Source organism: Labrus mixtus, chromosome 17 (assembly GCF_963584025.1).
Source record: "Labrus mixtus chromosome 17, fLabMix1.1, whole genome shotgun sequence".
Classification (NCBI taxonomy): domain Eukaryota; kingdom Metazoa; phylum Chordata; class Actinopteri; order Labriformes; family Labridae; genus Labrus; species Labrus mixtus.
In genome coordinates, this window is record NC_083628.1 from 714,590 (window position 1) to 729,364 (window position 14,775).

A 14,775-nucleotide genomic window follows, 5' to 3' on the forward strand; every position below is an offset into this window, starting at 1 on the left:
ACACACACACACACACACATTCTCACTCTCACACACACACACACACACTCTCTCACACACACACACACACTCTCACTCTCACTCTCACTCTCACACACACACACACACACACACACACACACACACTCTCACTCTCACACACACACACATACACACACACACACACACACACATACACACACACACATTCTCACTCTCACACACACACACACACACACACAGGATTCATCGGTCTGTTTCCACACAGCACAAACACGGCGTCACAAACTCGACTTGACGTGACACTGTTGCCGAGGGGAAGCGGGGGATCTCGCTTTCCAAAACCGGCTTGAGTACGCCGATGGTCATGTGACGGAGCCGCAAACATGTTAGAATAATGAAACCGGCGAGTGTGAGGTCGACTGCAGAGCTTCAGAGGAGCTGTTTTTTTTAACCTGTCAGGGGAATTCTCGAAACCTAGGGTCTTGATTTTTGTTTAACAGATTTTTGGGGGTTTGAAGCACAAAAAGTTTAAAACTTGTCCGGTAGCGAGCGTCGGCCTGCAGCAACGTTACATGCTTTAAAGACGGAAACTTTAACATTGTGGACAACGAAGACCCCGAGGGGTATCAGGTATCATGAAGTCAGGTCAACATATTCCACATATTCCGACAATTCCACCTGGAAATATCCGGGACCGATGAAGCTGGTTGGAAATGCTGTCTCAGTCTAACTTTCAGTCAACCTAACGACAGGCTGAGAGCTGGAGCTGAGGCGGGTTTTAAACCTCCTGACAAACCGTTACACCGCGCCCACCTGTCAATCAGGTCAGCTGTTAACTCTGTTGTAAAAGTATTTTAGCTCTAGAGAGGTACGCTGCCTTCAAAAATCCTCAGGATATTCTCCAACAAAACTTTAAGTGGAAAAAATTTGAATCATATAAAGCAACTGAAAGCGCCTCTGCAGATTTGAAATGCTGTTATTGACCTTCTGTAGTTTTTTGGCATCGAGAGAAGTATGTCCTTTAGGCCTAAACCAAGTCTGAAAAAGTGTGTTTATAAAGAGCTGGCATCAATGTCTTCCTAATGATCGATTTTGTTGATTTTTCTCTGATCAGTTCCAAATTTTTATCAAAAATTGTTCTAATTTCAAACATTTTTGTAAAGGACATTTTATGCCTGCTTTTGTTTAGAGAAAATGTGGTTTAATAAACAGCTGGATAACTGGTACCGTTTTCAAAATCAAAACAGAGTCGTTTTAAAAAAATATCCACCCCCCTTACAGTGCGGTCCAGTGACGACAATAACTAATCAGACCTTTTTTACGTTTGCGTACCAAAGCCCAAAACGCACAGAAAAACCCTCAGTTTTCAAAAATACCCGCCTACGTTTGGACGAGGCCTCAGTACCGTCTGTGTCCACCAGGGGGAGTTTGTGATCCTGCTAGCTTCCCGTATGCTAGTCGAGCTCTCAGCCTGCAGTGACGATCGTTTTTGAAGTACAGACTTCCGAGCATGCTAGGTTCAGTAGCCGCTTGCACAATGAATTCAATTCAATTTTTTCCGGTGGTGTACGGTGGGTGATGGTGGCTGCACTCGTGGTCATGACAGTGCATGTCTCTGCATTTGATACTGGTATACTGGTCGCACTGGTATAAAGGACGGAAATTTTTTTTAAAAAGTATTGAACGTGTGTCTTATACAGCGGACTTTACGGTAAATGAAATCATGCGAGAGGTTTGGTTGGATCGCCAACGACTCAGAGAGTCCTGAAAAGTGAGAATGGACCCCAGGAAAGGAAAGCAGGCAGAAAAGTTAAAGGCTTTATATGTGATTTCTTTGATCCAGCAGATGTCGCCCTTGAGCTCCAGCATGAAACCAAAACAACTCGTGCTGCATTGATGTGTTAGCATGCTAATGCTAGCGATCTTCTCACTGCATGTAAATTTACCTGAAATGAGCGTGATCTAGAAACACAGTTAAGCAGTGAGTACAGTATGTTATTCTTCTTTTCTCTAGTCCCTCAATTAAACAACTTTTATACGCGAGGGGAGGAGTCAGCCGGCCGTCCCGGCGATGTAAACAAAGTGAAGATAGGACTCTGAAAACTCTGAAAACATCACAGACAGTGGGACTCGGGTGTTACACCCATTGTAGACAGTCATGACTCACAGAGTTATTTTCAGAGGAGATATTTGAGTTCTATATTTAAGTGTGAAAAATCACATAGAAAGACTTTAAAACAACGAGATATATCCAACAAAGAACAAATACTTTGAGTAAATGTACCACAGCTGTAATGTTCTCCGCCCAGTGATGATCCAGGCATGATCTCTGCTGACTGATCAGACCAACAAATCAGAGCTGAAGAAAAGCCTTCATCAGGTCAACAGTGTTTCTCAGAGCGTCCGAACCCGACCTCCTCCTGCAGGGTGACGGGGAGCGTTCAGCCCCGACCCGTCAGATAAACACACAACCCCGACTGAGTCTGCTCTACTGAGGACTGGAACCGTTGAGGCTCTTGGTGAACGCCTCTGAGCCGGAGCCGTTGGACGCGACATGAGCCTCGCTGTGATATGTGTAGGATGGCAGCTCGCTCCTCGTCTGCTCTGACGCCGCAGGAGGGACGGACGTGGAAACGACCGTCTCCATCCGGCTGGCTCGAAATATACTCACCTGAAAACAGAAAGATGGTCGGGTTAAAAGAAGAAGAAGTCACAGAAGACGACATTAAAAGTAGAGTCAGCTGATTTTTGGCATTTAAGGAGCGGCCTGTGAAGAAGAGCGACGCAGAGCTGGTCAGCTTTCTGTTGGACAGGCAGCCGCCAAACACCAGCGGTTAGCTTGTGCTAGCGTGCTAAACTATCGTCTTTACCATGACAACAAAAAGTAATATTCTCCTGCAAAGAAGTCCTGCAGTGGGCGTGCACTTCTGGTGGCCGTGAGCATTTAGCACCACGAGTCAAAGTTCAATACTGATTTGTCTGTTCATGTGTCAATCAATCTCAAGGTTGCGGCTGTTGCTTAGCTAGCCGAGCTCATCATACTAACAGGTGCGATAGGCTAGCTGTCGACTAGCTAACCGCAGACTACACGCATGTGGGTTTGTGATTAAATTAAAGAGTCCCTATTTGGAAGTTTTTTGTTGCCTTCTCCAGTCGAGTACAACAAATCTGAAGACATGGGCAAAGAGCAGGAGAAATGAAGCTCAGCCAGATTAAGAAGACTACTTTGGACGCCTTTTTTTTTACGTTGCTAGTACACAAACAAGCTAAGGCGGAGACTAGAAGCTAAAACAGTTGTAAGTTCTTCTTGACGACCAACTGCATTGAACGATAGCGCTGGTGCAGGAGGAACAGAGTTTGCAGCTTCGCCTCTGAGTTTTCAACAACAGCTAATGTTCTAACCCTGAAGAATATAAATGATCATGAACGTTACTTAAATCCAACAGAAAGGAGAATGTGCTCTGAACCCCGGAGAACACACCTGGGTCTGCAGGTAGCGCGGTGACTTCAGCTCCAGCTCCTCCTTGGCGACGGTCGGAGCGCAACAACAACAAAACACCTGCTGGAAACCGGCTCGGAACCTGCAAGTGGACGGCACAGATTCCACAAGAGGAGGGGTTACAGACACAAACACAGACGGTGTACCACAGGAAGAGATCGCTACACGGATCATAGAGACTCGGATTAACACACATACAAAAACTTCCTACCTGCTGTTGAGGCAGTAGTAGATGACGGGGTTGTACATGGTGGAGCTCATGGCCAGCCACATGACGGCGAGGTACACCTGCTGGATGTAGCGCTGCTCGAACCAATCAGGGAAGAACTGGTGCAGCAGGAAGTAGATGTGATAAGGCAGCCAGCAGACAGCGAAAGTACACACCACCACTATCATCATCTTCACCACCTGCCACAGAAAAACAAAAGGAGGAGACGGCGGCGGCGGTGGCTTTAAAATAAGCTGCTAAGTTTTTTGAGGGGGGATTATAAAGCCATCAAATTTAACAGTGGAGCAGAGTGAAAGAGGCTGCAGAGCTTCACCTTCCGTTTGGCGATAAGCTGTTCTTTGTAGCGTTCAGACGAGTCCCCGGGGATCGCACTCGCCCACAGGGTCACGCCCACGGTCGTGTACGCACATCCCATGATGCAAAGTGGCACAAAGTAGATCAGCAGTGTCACACACACGTAGTATCTAAGAAAAGAGAGACGGTGATAACAATCAAATTCAGAATATTCAGTCTATCAGAGCATCAGGCCGTCTGAAGTAGTTTGCAGTTTGATCCAGCAGAGGGCGCTCTCAGCGTAACTTGACCGTTGCATGGGGGGGGGGGGGGGGGGGGGGGGTTCAGGAGATTCAACCTGACATGAGGGAGACTCCCTGCAGACAACAGCCCACTGATTGGTGGAGAGACACAGAATAACTGCAAGATAACTGCAACTCTCCAAGCTGGCTCCCAAATATTTGGCTCAAAAATATTTACTGGTTCAAAAAACAACATGTCGAATCGGCCAAAAAAAAAGTTTGACGGGTAGCGACGGAGCCGGACGCACCGCCAAAAACTAGAACGACTACCGCTCATGCAACAAGGACGGGGCAGCCGACGCTCTCCTTGGTGTGTCAGGACCTTAATGTGGTCGGACACTGAGGGTAACGATCTGAGCCTGCAGGAGACAGAGAAACACAAATCAAGTATCTCCTCTGAAAATAACTGTGAGTCATGACCCGAGTCCCACTGTCTGTGATGTTTTCAGAGTTTTCAGAGTCCTATCTTCACTTTGTTTACATCGCCAGGACGGCCGACTGACTCCTCCCCTCGTGTATAAAAGTTGTTTAATTGAGGGACTAGAGAAAAGAAGAATAACATACTGTACTCACTGCTTAACTGTGTTTCTAGATCACGCTCATTTCAGGTAAATTTACATGCAGTGTGAAGATACGAGCAGAATAAAGATCACTAGCATTAGCATGCTAACACAACAATGCAGCGCAAGTTGTTTTGGTTTCATGCTGGAGCTCAAGGGCGACATCTGCTGGATCAAAAAATCACATATAAAGCCTTTAAGTGGACGGGAGTTGAGCCAGTTTTCCAGCTGTGGAATGAGGATTTCTTCTGGATTAATACAAAACTATTTAGTATTCATAAAAATCCTGGAGTGAGGAACATGATGAATGGACTAAGTTTTCTTCACCGCTGGTTTTCACTGCTGCTTGGTCACGGTGTATGACACACAGTTATTGGCAGTAACGCAGCAGTCTCATAATATTTGGTCTGCTGCCTCTATGAATATATTAGGCCTCTGCCAACAGGGCGCTGTCTGCTGCCCGTCCTCCCTAGGATCATGGGCTTCATGTTTACATTCATTTATATGCACACACACACCAACATGGAAGAGAACCCTCATCTCCGTCCCTGCGAATAGCGGAGCAGGAAATAAAGGCCACTAAATAAAAGATGCTTTAATCAGAGCAGAGAGTGATAGAGCGATCAGGAGGCACTCAGGGGTGATGAGAAGATATTAAATTTAGAACGCAAATTCATCAAAATGCTCGTTTCCTCTATTTTAGCTTCTGCAGAAATTTCCAGAAGAAATCAAGCAGACATGAGAACGATCTTAATGGACGGATTCATCACCTGAACAAGAGTCATTTCAGCTGCAGGCGGTTTCTTTTTCATTTACTAAATTAATCCCACAGGAAGTGATGATGACGCTGGTTCAGTCAGACTGCTTCCTCCCCGCAGCGGCAGGTATTCAGTCCAGCACGGGGCGGGCGAGAGATCCGACCTTATTAACAACAAAGGAGGTGTTGCTGCTGCTGCAGGATAAAACGTGGGAAGCTCGGGATGATACAGGCTGCCACATATTTTACATATCAGCTGCCAGTGTGCGGTTATTTCCAGAAAAACTGTCTCAGAGACCACCTCAAGTTTTAACAAGTTTGTTTTTCAGAGTAAAATGTACGTGTGAAGTCGGGGTGAGGTGATGTGTGAACGCAGCAGGAAATATTCAGAAAGCGGGAGGGGGCGTGGGGGTGGCGATGTTTATATAAGTCGGCCGGTGATGAAATGAAGCTGCTTCAAAACATTTCCATCTCTCAGGTTTTGTCTTTCTTTCTTGATCGTTTATTCTGTGAATACGTCCAATCAGGTGTTGCACTCATATAAAGGCAAAAGACTCTGTCGCCTCGTCCACCATCTTGGATCTTAGCAGTGTTTTTGTTTTTTTTACATCTGAACTGACCTTTAAGTTTGCTGCTCCCTTTACTTTGAACAAATTACAAAAAGAGCTGAAACTTAATGAACGTCTCTCGTTGGATGCTTTTAAAGTCTTTATTTCTGATTTTTCACACTTAAATATAAATCAAGTATCTCCTCTGAAAATAGCTCTGTGAGTCATGACTGTCTACAATGGGTGTAACACCCGAGTCCCACTGTCTGTGATGTTTTCAGAGTTTTCAGAGTCCTATCTTCAGTTTGTTTACATCGCCCGGACGGCCGACTGACTCCTCCCCTCGTGTATAAAAGTTGTTTAATTGAGGGACTAGAGAAAAGAAGAATAACATACTGTACTCACTGCTTAACTGTGTTTCTAGATCACGCTCATTTCAGGTAAATTTACATGCAGTGTGAAGATACGAGCAGAATAAAGATCGCTAGCATTAGCATGCTAACACAACAATGCAGCGCGAGTTGTTTTGGTTTCATGATGGAGCTCAAGGGCGACATCTGCTGGATCAAAAAATCACATATAAAGACTTTAAGAGGAAGGTAAATGACTTGGAGGCGGATACATCAGGCTCTAGATGTTCTTCCTGATGTATTTGTGGATGATTTTTGACAAAAATGTAGCTGTTCAGATTTTGTTATTTGTGTCTTTTAATGTCTAATGATGTATTTTGTATTTGAAAGATTGGCTGCTCGTTGTCTGTGTGAAACTCTGTTAATGTTTTGCTGCCTGTCTTGGCCAGGACACTCTTAAAAAAGAGATTTTTAATCTCAATGAGTTTCTTTCCTGGTTAAATAAATAAAAAAAAACATCATGTCGTGCCTCCAAAGCCCCCCTGTGTCTGTGAATGTGTGATTCTAAATAAATTTAAAAAAAAAGAAAAGAAAACAGCTCCCGTGTATGGACCCTCAGCGCCCTCACTTCCTGTCCTTCATCTCATGTTTTGGTTCTCTGTAAACTTCATCAATCAGCAGTTTCCCGCTGCAGGCAGCTGCTTCCATCATATCGCCTCTGATCATCTAATTAAACACAGTTAGAGACGAGCTGGTGAACATGGTGGATAATTAAGCAGCTAAAAAAGCGGGACATTTCCCCCGGGAGCCCCCAAACATAACTGATTGAATTTAATCGACTCTGAACAAGAATTTAAGTTTATGCTCATGTTGCTCAACATCTGGTGGATGCTTCTGCCATCCCAAAGCGGCCGGACGGGGGTTTTATCCATCTTTTTAATCTCAATCTTAAGGGAAAAAAGTAAAATAATAGAGCTTTCACACTTCACAGAAAAGTCCAGATAGTCAAGTCATGTGATCACAAACATCTGAATGTTTCTCTCTTCACTCAGAGTTTCTCCTCCAGCCTCCTCGTATTTATTCTGCAGAAAGTCAGAGTGAGCTGATGTGAGAACACAGCAGGATATAATCAGGAGAATTCACCTGGAGCCAGTGGGAGGAGCCAGTGGGAGGGGGTGGTGACCTTTATTCCCTGTGATCGCTGCACGACCATAGACTGTCTGCACGCCACCTCTACCATCTCCGTGCTCTAATCAACCTGCTGCTGCATGTTTCCTGTTCTCCAGTTTGTTCTTCTCCTCTCTTTAGTTCACTTTGAGATTCTCTTCAACTACACGTAGCATTGATACAAAGACAAATATTCTGATTACAGGGTATTTTCATATTTTCAGGAGTGCAGATGTGAAAATGGCTAAAGAGGTCAGCGGTCAGAATGTTAAAATAACTTTCAAACTTTAATATTTATGTTTTGCTACAAAACTACATTTTTGTATTCTCCTGACTGATCGGGGGTCTGAGAGGCCTCACGTCGAGTCACTCACATCTTCCTGATGTCCAGCGTGGCGTACTCGGGCCAGTCTATGTAGCAGACCGTGCGTCCGGGCAGCAGGGCGGTGGACGAGAAGTAGTACTGAGGGAAGGCGAGAATCAGAGCCAGCATCCAGATCACAGCGATCACCACGCGGGTCTCTGTTGAGGTCAGCCTCTGCTGCAGGGGATGGATGATCGCCATGTACCTGTACGGGGAAGACAAACCACAGTTTGAGAAACAAACATATACCTCGATTATCAGCCTCATTAATTCTGAGGCGTTTGCATGATTCAACCTTTAACTAAAAAGTGATGATTCACACCGTTTATTCAAAGCACTCATCTAGTTGATAATGTAAGAAATGACAGCCGGCTGACCTCTGCGTGCACTTTGACCTCACAGTTAAAACAATCTTTATCCTCGTATATCTTCTGGACTACCAGAGGAGAATGTGATGAACATGTTTGGAGTCATATCAGTGAAGTAAGACTGGATCTCCAGATGTGGAGCTTTTCTTTCACGCTGCATCTGCAACACGTTTTCTCATAGTCCACTGCACAGCTCCTACATCACACCTTATGTACATTTTGTTTTTTTATTTTTTATATTTCATATTTTACATTTTTAAATTCTATTTTATATATTGTAATATCTTCTTATTCTGTATTATTTAAGTTGTTGCTAGTTCTGCTTTATTTCCTTGTTAATTGTTTAGCACCAATACACCAAGTCAAATTCCTTAATAAACCCTGATTCTGATTCTGATTCTGATTCTGATTCTGATTCTGATTCTGAAGTGTGATCATTCCTTCTCGGCTGACTTAAATCTCCGCCTGATTGAAGCTTAACTGGTGTGCAGGTTCAGAATCTTATCTCCTGTCAGATTCTTTCCAGGAAGCCTCAGATTTCTATTCAGCTGAAAATATCAGGATGGTCGTTTTAAACAGGTAACCAACAAACTCTGCCGTTATTTTGACACCACACAGCATCATGTTGGTGTTTTAATCATGGACTGTTTATTTTGTGGTTTGTGGACGACACCTTTGTAGTCTGCAATATTTTTTATTGGACCGTGTTAAGACCTAAAGCTACTCTCTCGTCACTCGGACTCTGAATGGAACCCTACTTTACTAAATGAACATCATGCTGTGATGAAGAAGACTTAAAACCAGAGATTGAGATCTTAAACTCATCAGGAAAATGTTCAACGATGAAATAAATCCACTGGGAAGTCAGCTCGTTTTCTCAGACTTCTTTTTGCAAACAGAGGATTCTCCCCCTGCTGGTCACTCGAGAGAATGCAGGTTTAAAGTACTTCTGGTGACTACGTCCACTTCATATATGAAGTGGGTAACGGTTATACCTGATAAACACTTGTTTGTTTTGTCGTTCTGAGCATGTTAGCATGTTTCATTTAGCCTCAGAGAGACTCTGGCTGAAGACTCTTTTTTTCATTTTTATTCATAAAACAATAAAAGGCAGAAATATGAAAAAGTCTGAGTATTAAATTATAGTTCCTCTTTATTGCACCGTCTTCTCTCGCCTCGAGGTACGCACGCTCATTTAGATGTCAGTGCTGCGGAGAGATTTATGATAATGCTCGTGTTCATAAGAGACGCGTCAGGCGTCGTTCACCGACCGCTCTGAAAGGAGTCCTGATGAAGAAGAATTTATACTTTACTGATCCCGTGAGGGGAAATTCGTTTTTACACTCTGTCTAGTTAACATGCTACACAAACATGAACTGAAATACACACACATGCACAAACAGGATCCTGTGGACATGCACTAATGGAGAGGTCTCAGAGTGAGGGGGCTGCCCTACGGCGGGCGCTCCTGAGCTTGTGGGGGGGGGGGGTTAGGTGCCTTGCTCAAGGGCACCTCGGCAGTGCTCAGGAAGTGGCCTGGCACCTCTCCAGCTACCAGACCAATTTCCGGACTTGGTCCGTGCCGGGACTTGAACCGGCGACCTTCCGATTCCCAACCCAAGTCCCTACAGACTGAGCTACTGCCACCCATGGCAAAAAATGATGACAGCGCTGTCTGAAATCTGTTTGTAGTGGTGATGTGTATCCACTACTGACAAGAGGAAGTATCATGGCATTAAATCTGCCTGTCTGGGTTTTAACATCAAGCGGTCCGACATTCACTTTAGAAATTCTGTTTCTAACTTGGCGTCCAATCAGAAGTCGTTCCTGACGTCTCTCGACTTCTCTTTTAAGTCCAGTGTGACTTCTGTGTGTGTGTGCTGTGTGCATGCGGCGCTGTGGTCTCATGCCCTTGTATGGGCATTAAATTGGTATTTCTCTATGCTAATTATCACAAATATGCACGAGCCTTCAGTACATGAGCACGTGGCGTTCACAGTTAAAGAACCGGTGAGAACAATCCCACTCTTTAAAGTCTTTATATGTGATTTTTCACACTTAAATATAAATCAAGTATCTCCTCTGAAAATAACTCTGTGAGTCATGACTGTCTACAATGGGTGTAACACCCGAGTCCCACTGTCTGTGATGTTTTCAGAGTTTTCAGAGTCCTATCTTCAGTTTGTTTACATCGCCCGGACGGCCGGCTGACTCCTCCCCTCACGTACAAAAGTTGTTTAATTGAGGGACTAGAGAAAAGAAGAATAACATACTGTACTCACTGCTTAACTGTGTTTCTAGATCACGCTCATTTCAGGTAAATTTACATGCAGTGTGAAGATACGAGCAGAATAAAGATCGCTAGCATTAGCATGCTAACACAACAATGCAGCGCAAGTTGTTTTGGTTTCATGCTGGTGCGCAAGGGCGACATCTGCTGGATCAAAAAAATCACATATAAAGCCTTTAAGAACAACGTCATGAAGGTTTTTCCTCAACACTTTTCTAAAGAACAATTTAAAGAGGATATCGGTGTGAGGTCCTGAAAACATCAAACCGTCTGTGCAGGTAACACACCTGTCCAGAGCGATGGCTGTCATGGAGTAAATGCTGGCAAAGATGGCGGCGATGGGGAAGAAGTTGTGGAAGCGGCAGTAAACCAGTCCGAAGTACCACTCGTTGTGGACTGAGTAGGCGAAGTTGATCACCGTGTTGAACGCAGCCATGCCAGCCTCAGCGAAGGCCAAGTTCACCTGCAGGACAAAGAAGAGGGTCAACGTGATTTCATTAATTCTCTTAATTGGCTCAGACATGTGGCAGGAAGTCAATACTGTTTATTTATTTGTTTTTCTGATGAATAGAGAACGGCTTTAAATTAAAGATGGATGCAGTTCATCATCCTGTCTGAATCTGAAAGTCAGGGATGGAGCTGATGTGGAGAATCAAAACCATCAAATAACACGACACACTGGTTACAGGATCTCTCAAACACAAGACAAAGAGTTGGTGATGTTTGATACGTGCACGCCTCGTCTCAAAGCTCCCCCGCTCTGGACTCTGAGTCTCACGGAGCTCTGAGGTTCATCCCTCACTCGTCACTGTTTGTTGTCTGCATGTGTTGGATGGACTTCTTTGACCACATGCAGACTTAAACATGGATGTATTCTTATCGACAAGTCTATCTTAGGTCTACTTCCCTCTGAGCGTCTGACCTCCATCAGACGAGAACTCGTCTCTTCTTGTCTTTGGTTCTTCCAACATCATCTCAGAGGGAAACATTGAACTTTGTCCTCCTCTACATTCAGCGGATCCAAACATGAGAGCTCCTCAAAACGAGACGTTTTCTTATAAATCCTGAGAACAGTTCAAACCAGAAGAGCTGAAATGTTCTCTTCCTGCAGATACCATGAACTAAATGAACGCCATGTTTCAACGGGATGCCCCTCGGAACAGGAAGTACTCGTTTCAGATATGAAACCGCTGAGTGAAACAAAAGGCTTGACCCTCCCTCCTCCCTGCATTAAAAATCCATCGTCGTAACAATCACGACTAATCCTGTTCATAGATGTGCAGCGTCTCCCGACAGCATGAGCCAAAACCATTAAAGCCAAACATTAAAGCCTGCAGCACACAGAAAGCTGACGTACAAGGCTTTGCTTCATGTTTTTTTTAATATCAAGACCAAGACCAAGACCAAGACCAAGGCAGGGCGAGACTGAGTCAAGACCAAGACATTTAGGGACCGAGACTGAACCCACAGAGGTTCTTCTTGTCAACAGGTAAAGTGGGCGAGCTCGGGGCCCCTGAGAGCTGACAAACCACAGCAGCGACTCAAAATGTGCAAATTTTGCAATGACAGTAGGAAACTCCCCTAATGGGGCTCCACCTGACAGCACTCACTGTCATCGACCTGCTTAGCATCTCATGTTTTATTCCTGTGAAAACCAACGTATGTCACTGAAGGAAAATTAAGAGGAATTTTCCGTCTGGGAGTAAAAAAAGAAAAAGGAAGAGAGTCAGGACACTGGTAGATATAAAAGTGATTGAAGGGGCCCCTGATACATTCTTACCAAGGGCCCCAACAGACTCTAAAATCTCCACTGATAGCCCATCAGTGGTGGTCTTGATTTTAAATCTGGAGGCCGACGACAAGTCTTAGACCGAGATACCAAGGCGAGACCTTCAAAGAGTGGTCTTGAGACCGCGATTTAAAGTCCTACACCACTAAAAAAAATGGATGTTTGAGTTCATCAAATAAAAAATAAAAAATAAATATTTTTAATAATCAGGAGGAGACTGAGTCCAGGTGTGGATACTCTCTTTAACTTTAATACCAAATTAAGAATCAATAAAATGTTTCACTGATGAAAGAGAGAAACCAGCTGAACCCTGATGTGAATGTTTCAGTGTTCTGGACTCTGCACGACTTTGTCTTGAGCATCATGTGGAGATGTTGGATGATCACAAAGTGTGTGTGTATCTGATGTCTCATCAGTTTTCTTCAAACAGGTGAAAAAAATATTTTTTCCCGCAGGATTCTGCAGAGTTGACTTGATTTCATTAATTCTCTTAATTGGCTCAGACATGTGGCAGGAAGTCAATACTGTTTATTTATTTGTTTTTCTGATGAATAGAGAACGGCTTTAAATTAAAGATGGATGCAGTTCATCATCCTGTCTGAATCTGAAAGTCAGGGATGGAGCTGATGTGGAGAATCAAAACCATCAAATAACACGACACACTGGTTACAGGATCTCTCAAACACAAGACAAAGAGTTTAAAAGTTTCATCTCCTTCACACAGCGAGCCTCACACCTGCGTGCATATTTACCAGGAAGTAGTTGGTGACGGTCCTCATGCGTTTATGCGCGAGAATAATCCAAATGACCACCACGTTACCGACCACGGACACCGCCACGATGCTGCAGTAAGCCACAGCCCACAGTGTGATCTGCCACACCGGCTGGATGAACTGGTTGAAGCCGTCGCTGCCGTTACCGTACACGTTGGTCTCGTTAACGGGGTCCGGGTCGGTGCCGTTGAACAGAGGGTCCATCGTTTTGGCGAGTTGACTGTTGTTAAAAATAGAATCGTGTCCTATTACTGGCGCGTATTCAGCCAAAGAAGCAAAAGAAGAAGCTCTTTGTGAAAATTCAAAAACGCCTCTTTCTCTATTCTTTAGTTTTTTCCCGCTGAATCGGTTTTTACGCACCGTGAAGACGCGCGTAAAAGAGGAATCACCGCACCAACACGCAGGACGCAGCTCGGCACCCGCTCATTCTTCAGGCTGTTTAACCCCCCTCTCCGCTGCCTCCCACTAACCCCCCCCCCCCCCCCCCCCCCCCCTCCTCTCACACCCCTTCACTATGATTAGTCCCGGTCTCGTCTGTCCGGTATCAGCGTCTCTAAATCACACCGCATGACCCTGAGACCGAACATCATTTATCCGGACCTCCCAATACCACCTCAGCGGGATTAGTGAGACCCGCTCTGGGTCAATCTGATGATTTATGAGATGCTTTATGTAATGTGATGGATTGTCATGTCCTGATATATGAACAGTTATTAAGTGGTTTGTAAAGCTGTAATGTTGTTTTAATGACACATAATTGCGTTTCTTCATAAAATAAGATAATCCTTTATTCATCCCACAACTGTGTTACAGCAGCAAAGAGCAAAGAAAAGACAAAGTGAACACAGTACACAATTTAAATTTAAAAAAAAGAAAAATTTAAAATGTACAAAAAATAGATAGATACTAGGGCTGGGTGATAAAATAGATAAAAAATAGATTAAAAAAATAGATTTAAAAAAATATATAGATCAGCTGAGAGTGCAGTTTTGACAAAAATGTGTTCAGAGTATTCAGTGTAACATAAAGTGTAACGTGTTATTGCACAAAGTGGTTTGATAGACATATTATAACATTAATATAACATTATTATTGCACAGAGTCAGAGTGAATCACCAGTATGAATTCATTATTATTACATATATTTTCATAACCTTCTGTGATAGGGATCTTATTAGCCTTAATGTGCCGTGCTATGCTAATTAGCATGTAGGCATGTAATACTATTAATGAATGATTTATATTTCCAAATAGATCACTCTGACTCACTTCCACATGTGTAACAGACTAGGTCGGTGTGCAGAGGTTTAAAGAACAGAAAGAAAAACATCTTTAGTTGTAATGTTTCACGTCTTTCTGACTTTTGTGCACTGAAATCATTTTAAACCAGCTTGAAGAAATGATTTATGAATGTGTATAAACCAAGCAGAAACCTCTGGTGTTTAAAAGTGAAGCCAATGCTGAAATGCAAAAATTCTGCAGTTCCCCAAGTGTCCACTAGAGGCTGTGCTGCAGGAACACAGG

General features: G+C 43.9%; 1 protein-coding gene across 1 annotated transcript; it reads right to left on the minus strand.

Moving 5' to 3' along the window:
- Positions 1 to 1,895: 1,895 nt before the first annotated feature.
- On the minus strand, positions 1,896 to 13,693 carry LOC132992078 (substance-P receptor-like). Its single transcript, XM_061061205.1, has 7 exons — positions 13,231 to 13,693; positions 10,977 to 11,152; positions 8,042 to 8,236; positions 4,024 to 4,174; positions 3,693 to 3,889; positions 3,464 to 3,563; positions 1,896 to 2,653 (listed from the first exon to the last, which is right to left on the minus strand). Exons 1-7 carry the CDS (start codon positions 13,453 to 13,455, stop codon positions 2,471 to 2,473), a joined length of 1,227 nt encoding a protein of 408 aa, XP_060917188.1. The 5' UTR covers positions 13,456 to 13,693; the 3' UTR covers positions 1,896 to 2,470.
- Between the last annotated feature and the right edge of the window lie 1,082 nt (positions 13,694 to 14,775).

Coding starts and splice junctions, on each gene's coding strand:
- LOC132992078 (XM_061061205.1), bottom strand. CDS start 13,455: ATGGACCCTCTGTTCAACGGCACCGACCCGGACCCCGTTAACGAGACC. Junction 8,237..10,976: donor ACAGCCATCGCTCTGGACAG/GTGTGTTACCTG, acceptor TTCCCCGTACAG/GTACATGGCGATCATCCATC. Junction 3,890..4,023: donor AGCTTATCGCCAAACGGAAG/GTGAAGCTCTGC, acceptor TTTCTGTGGCAG/GTGGTGAAGATGATGATAGT.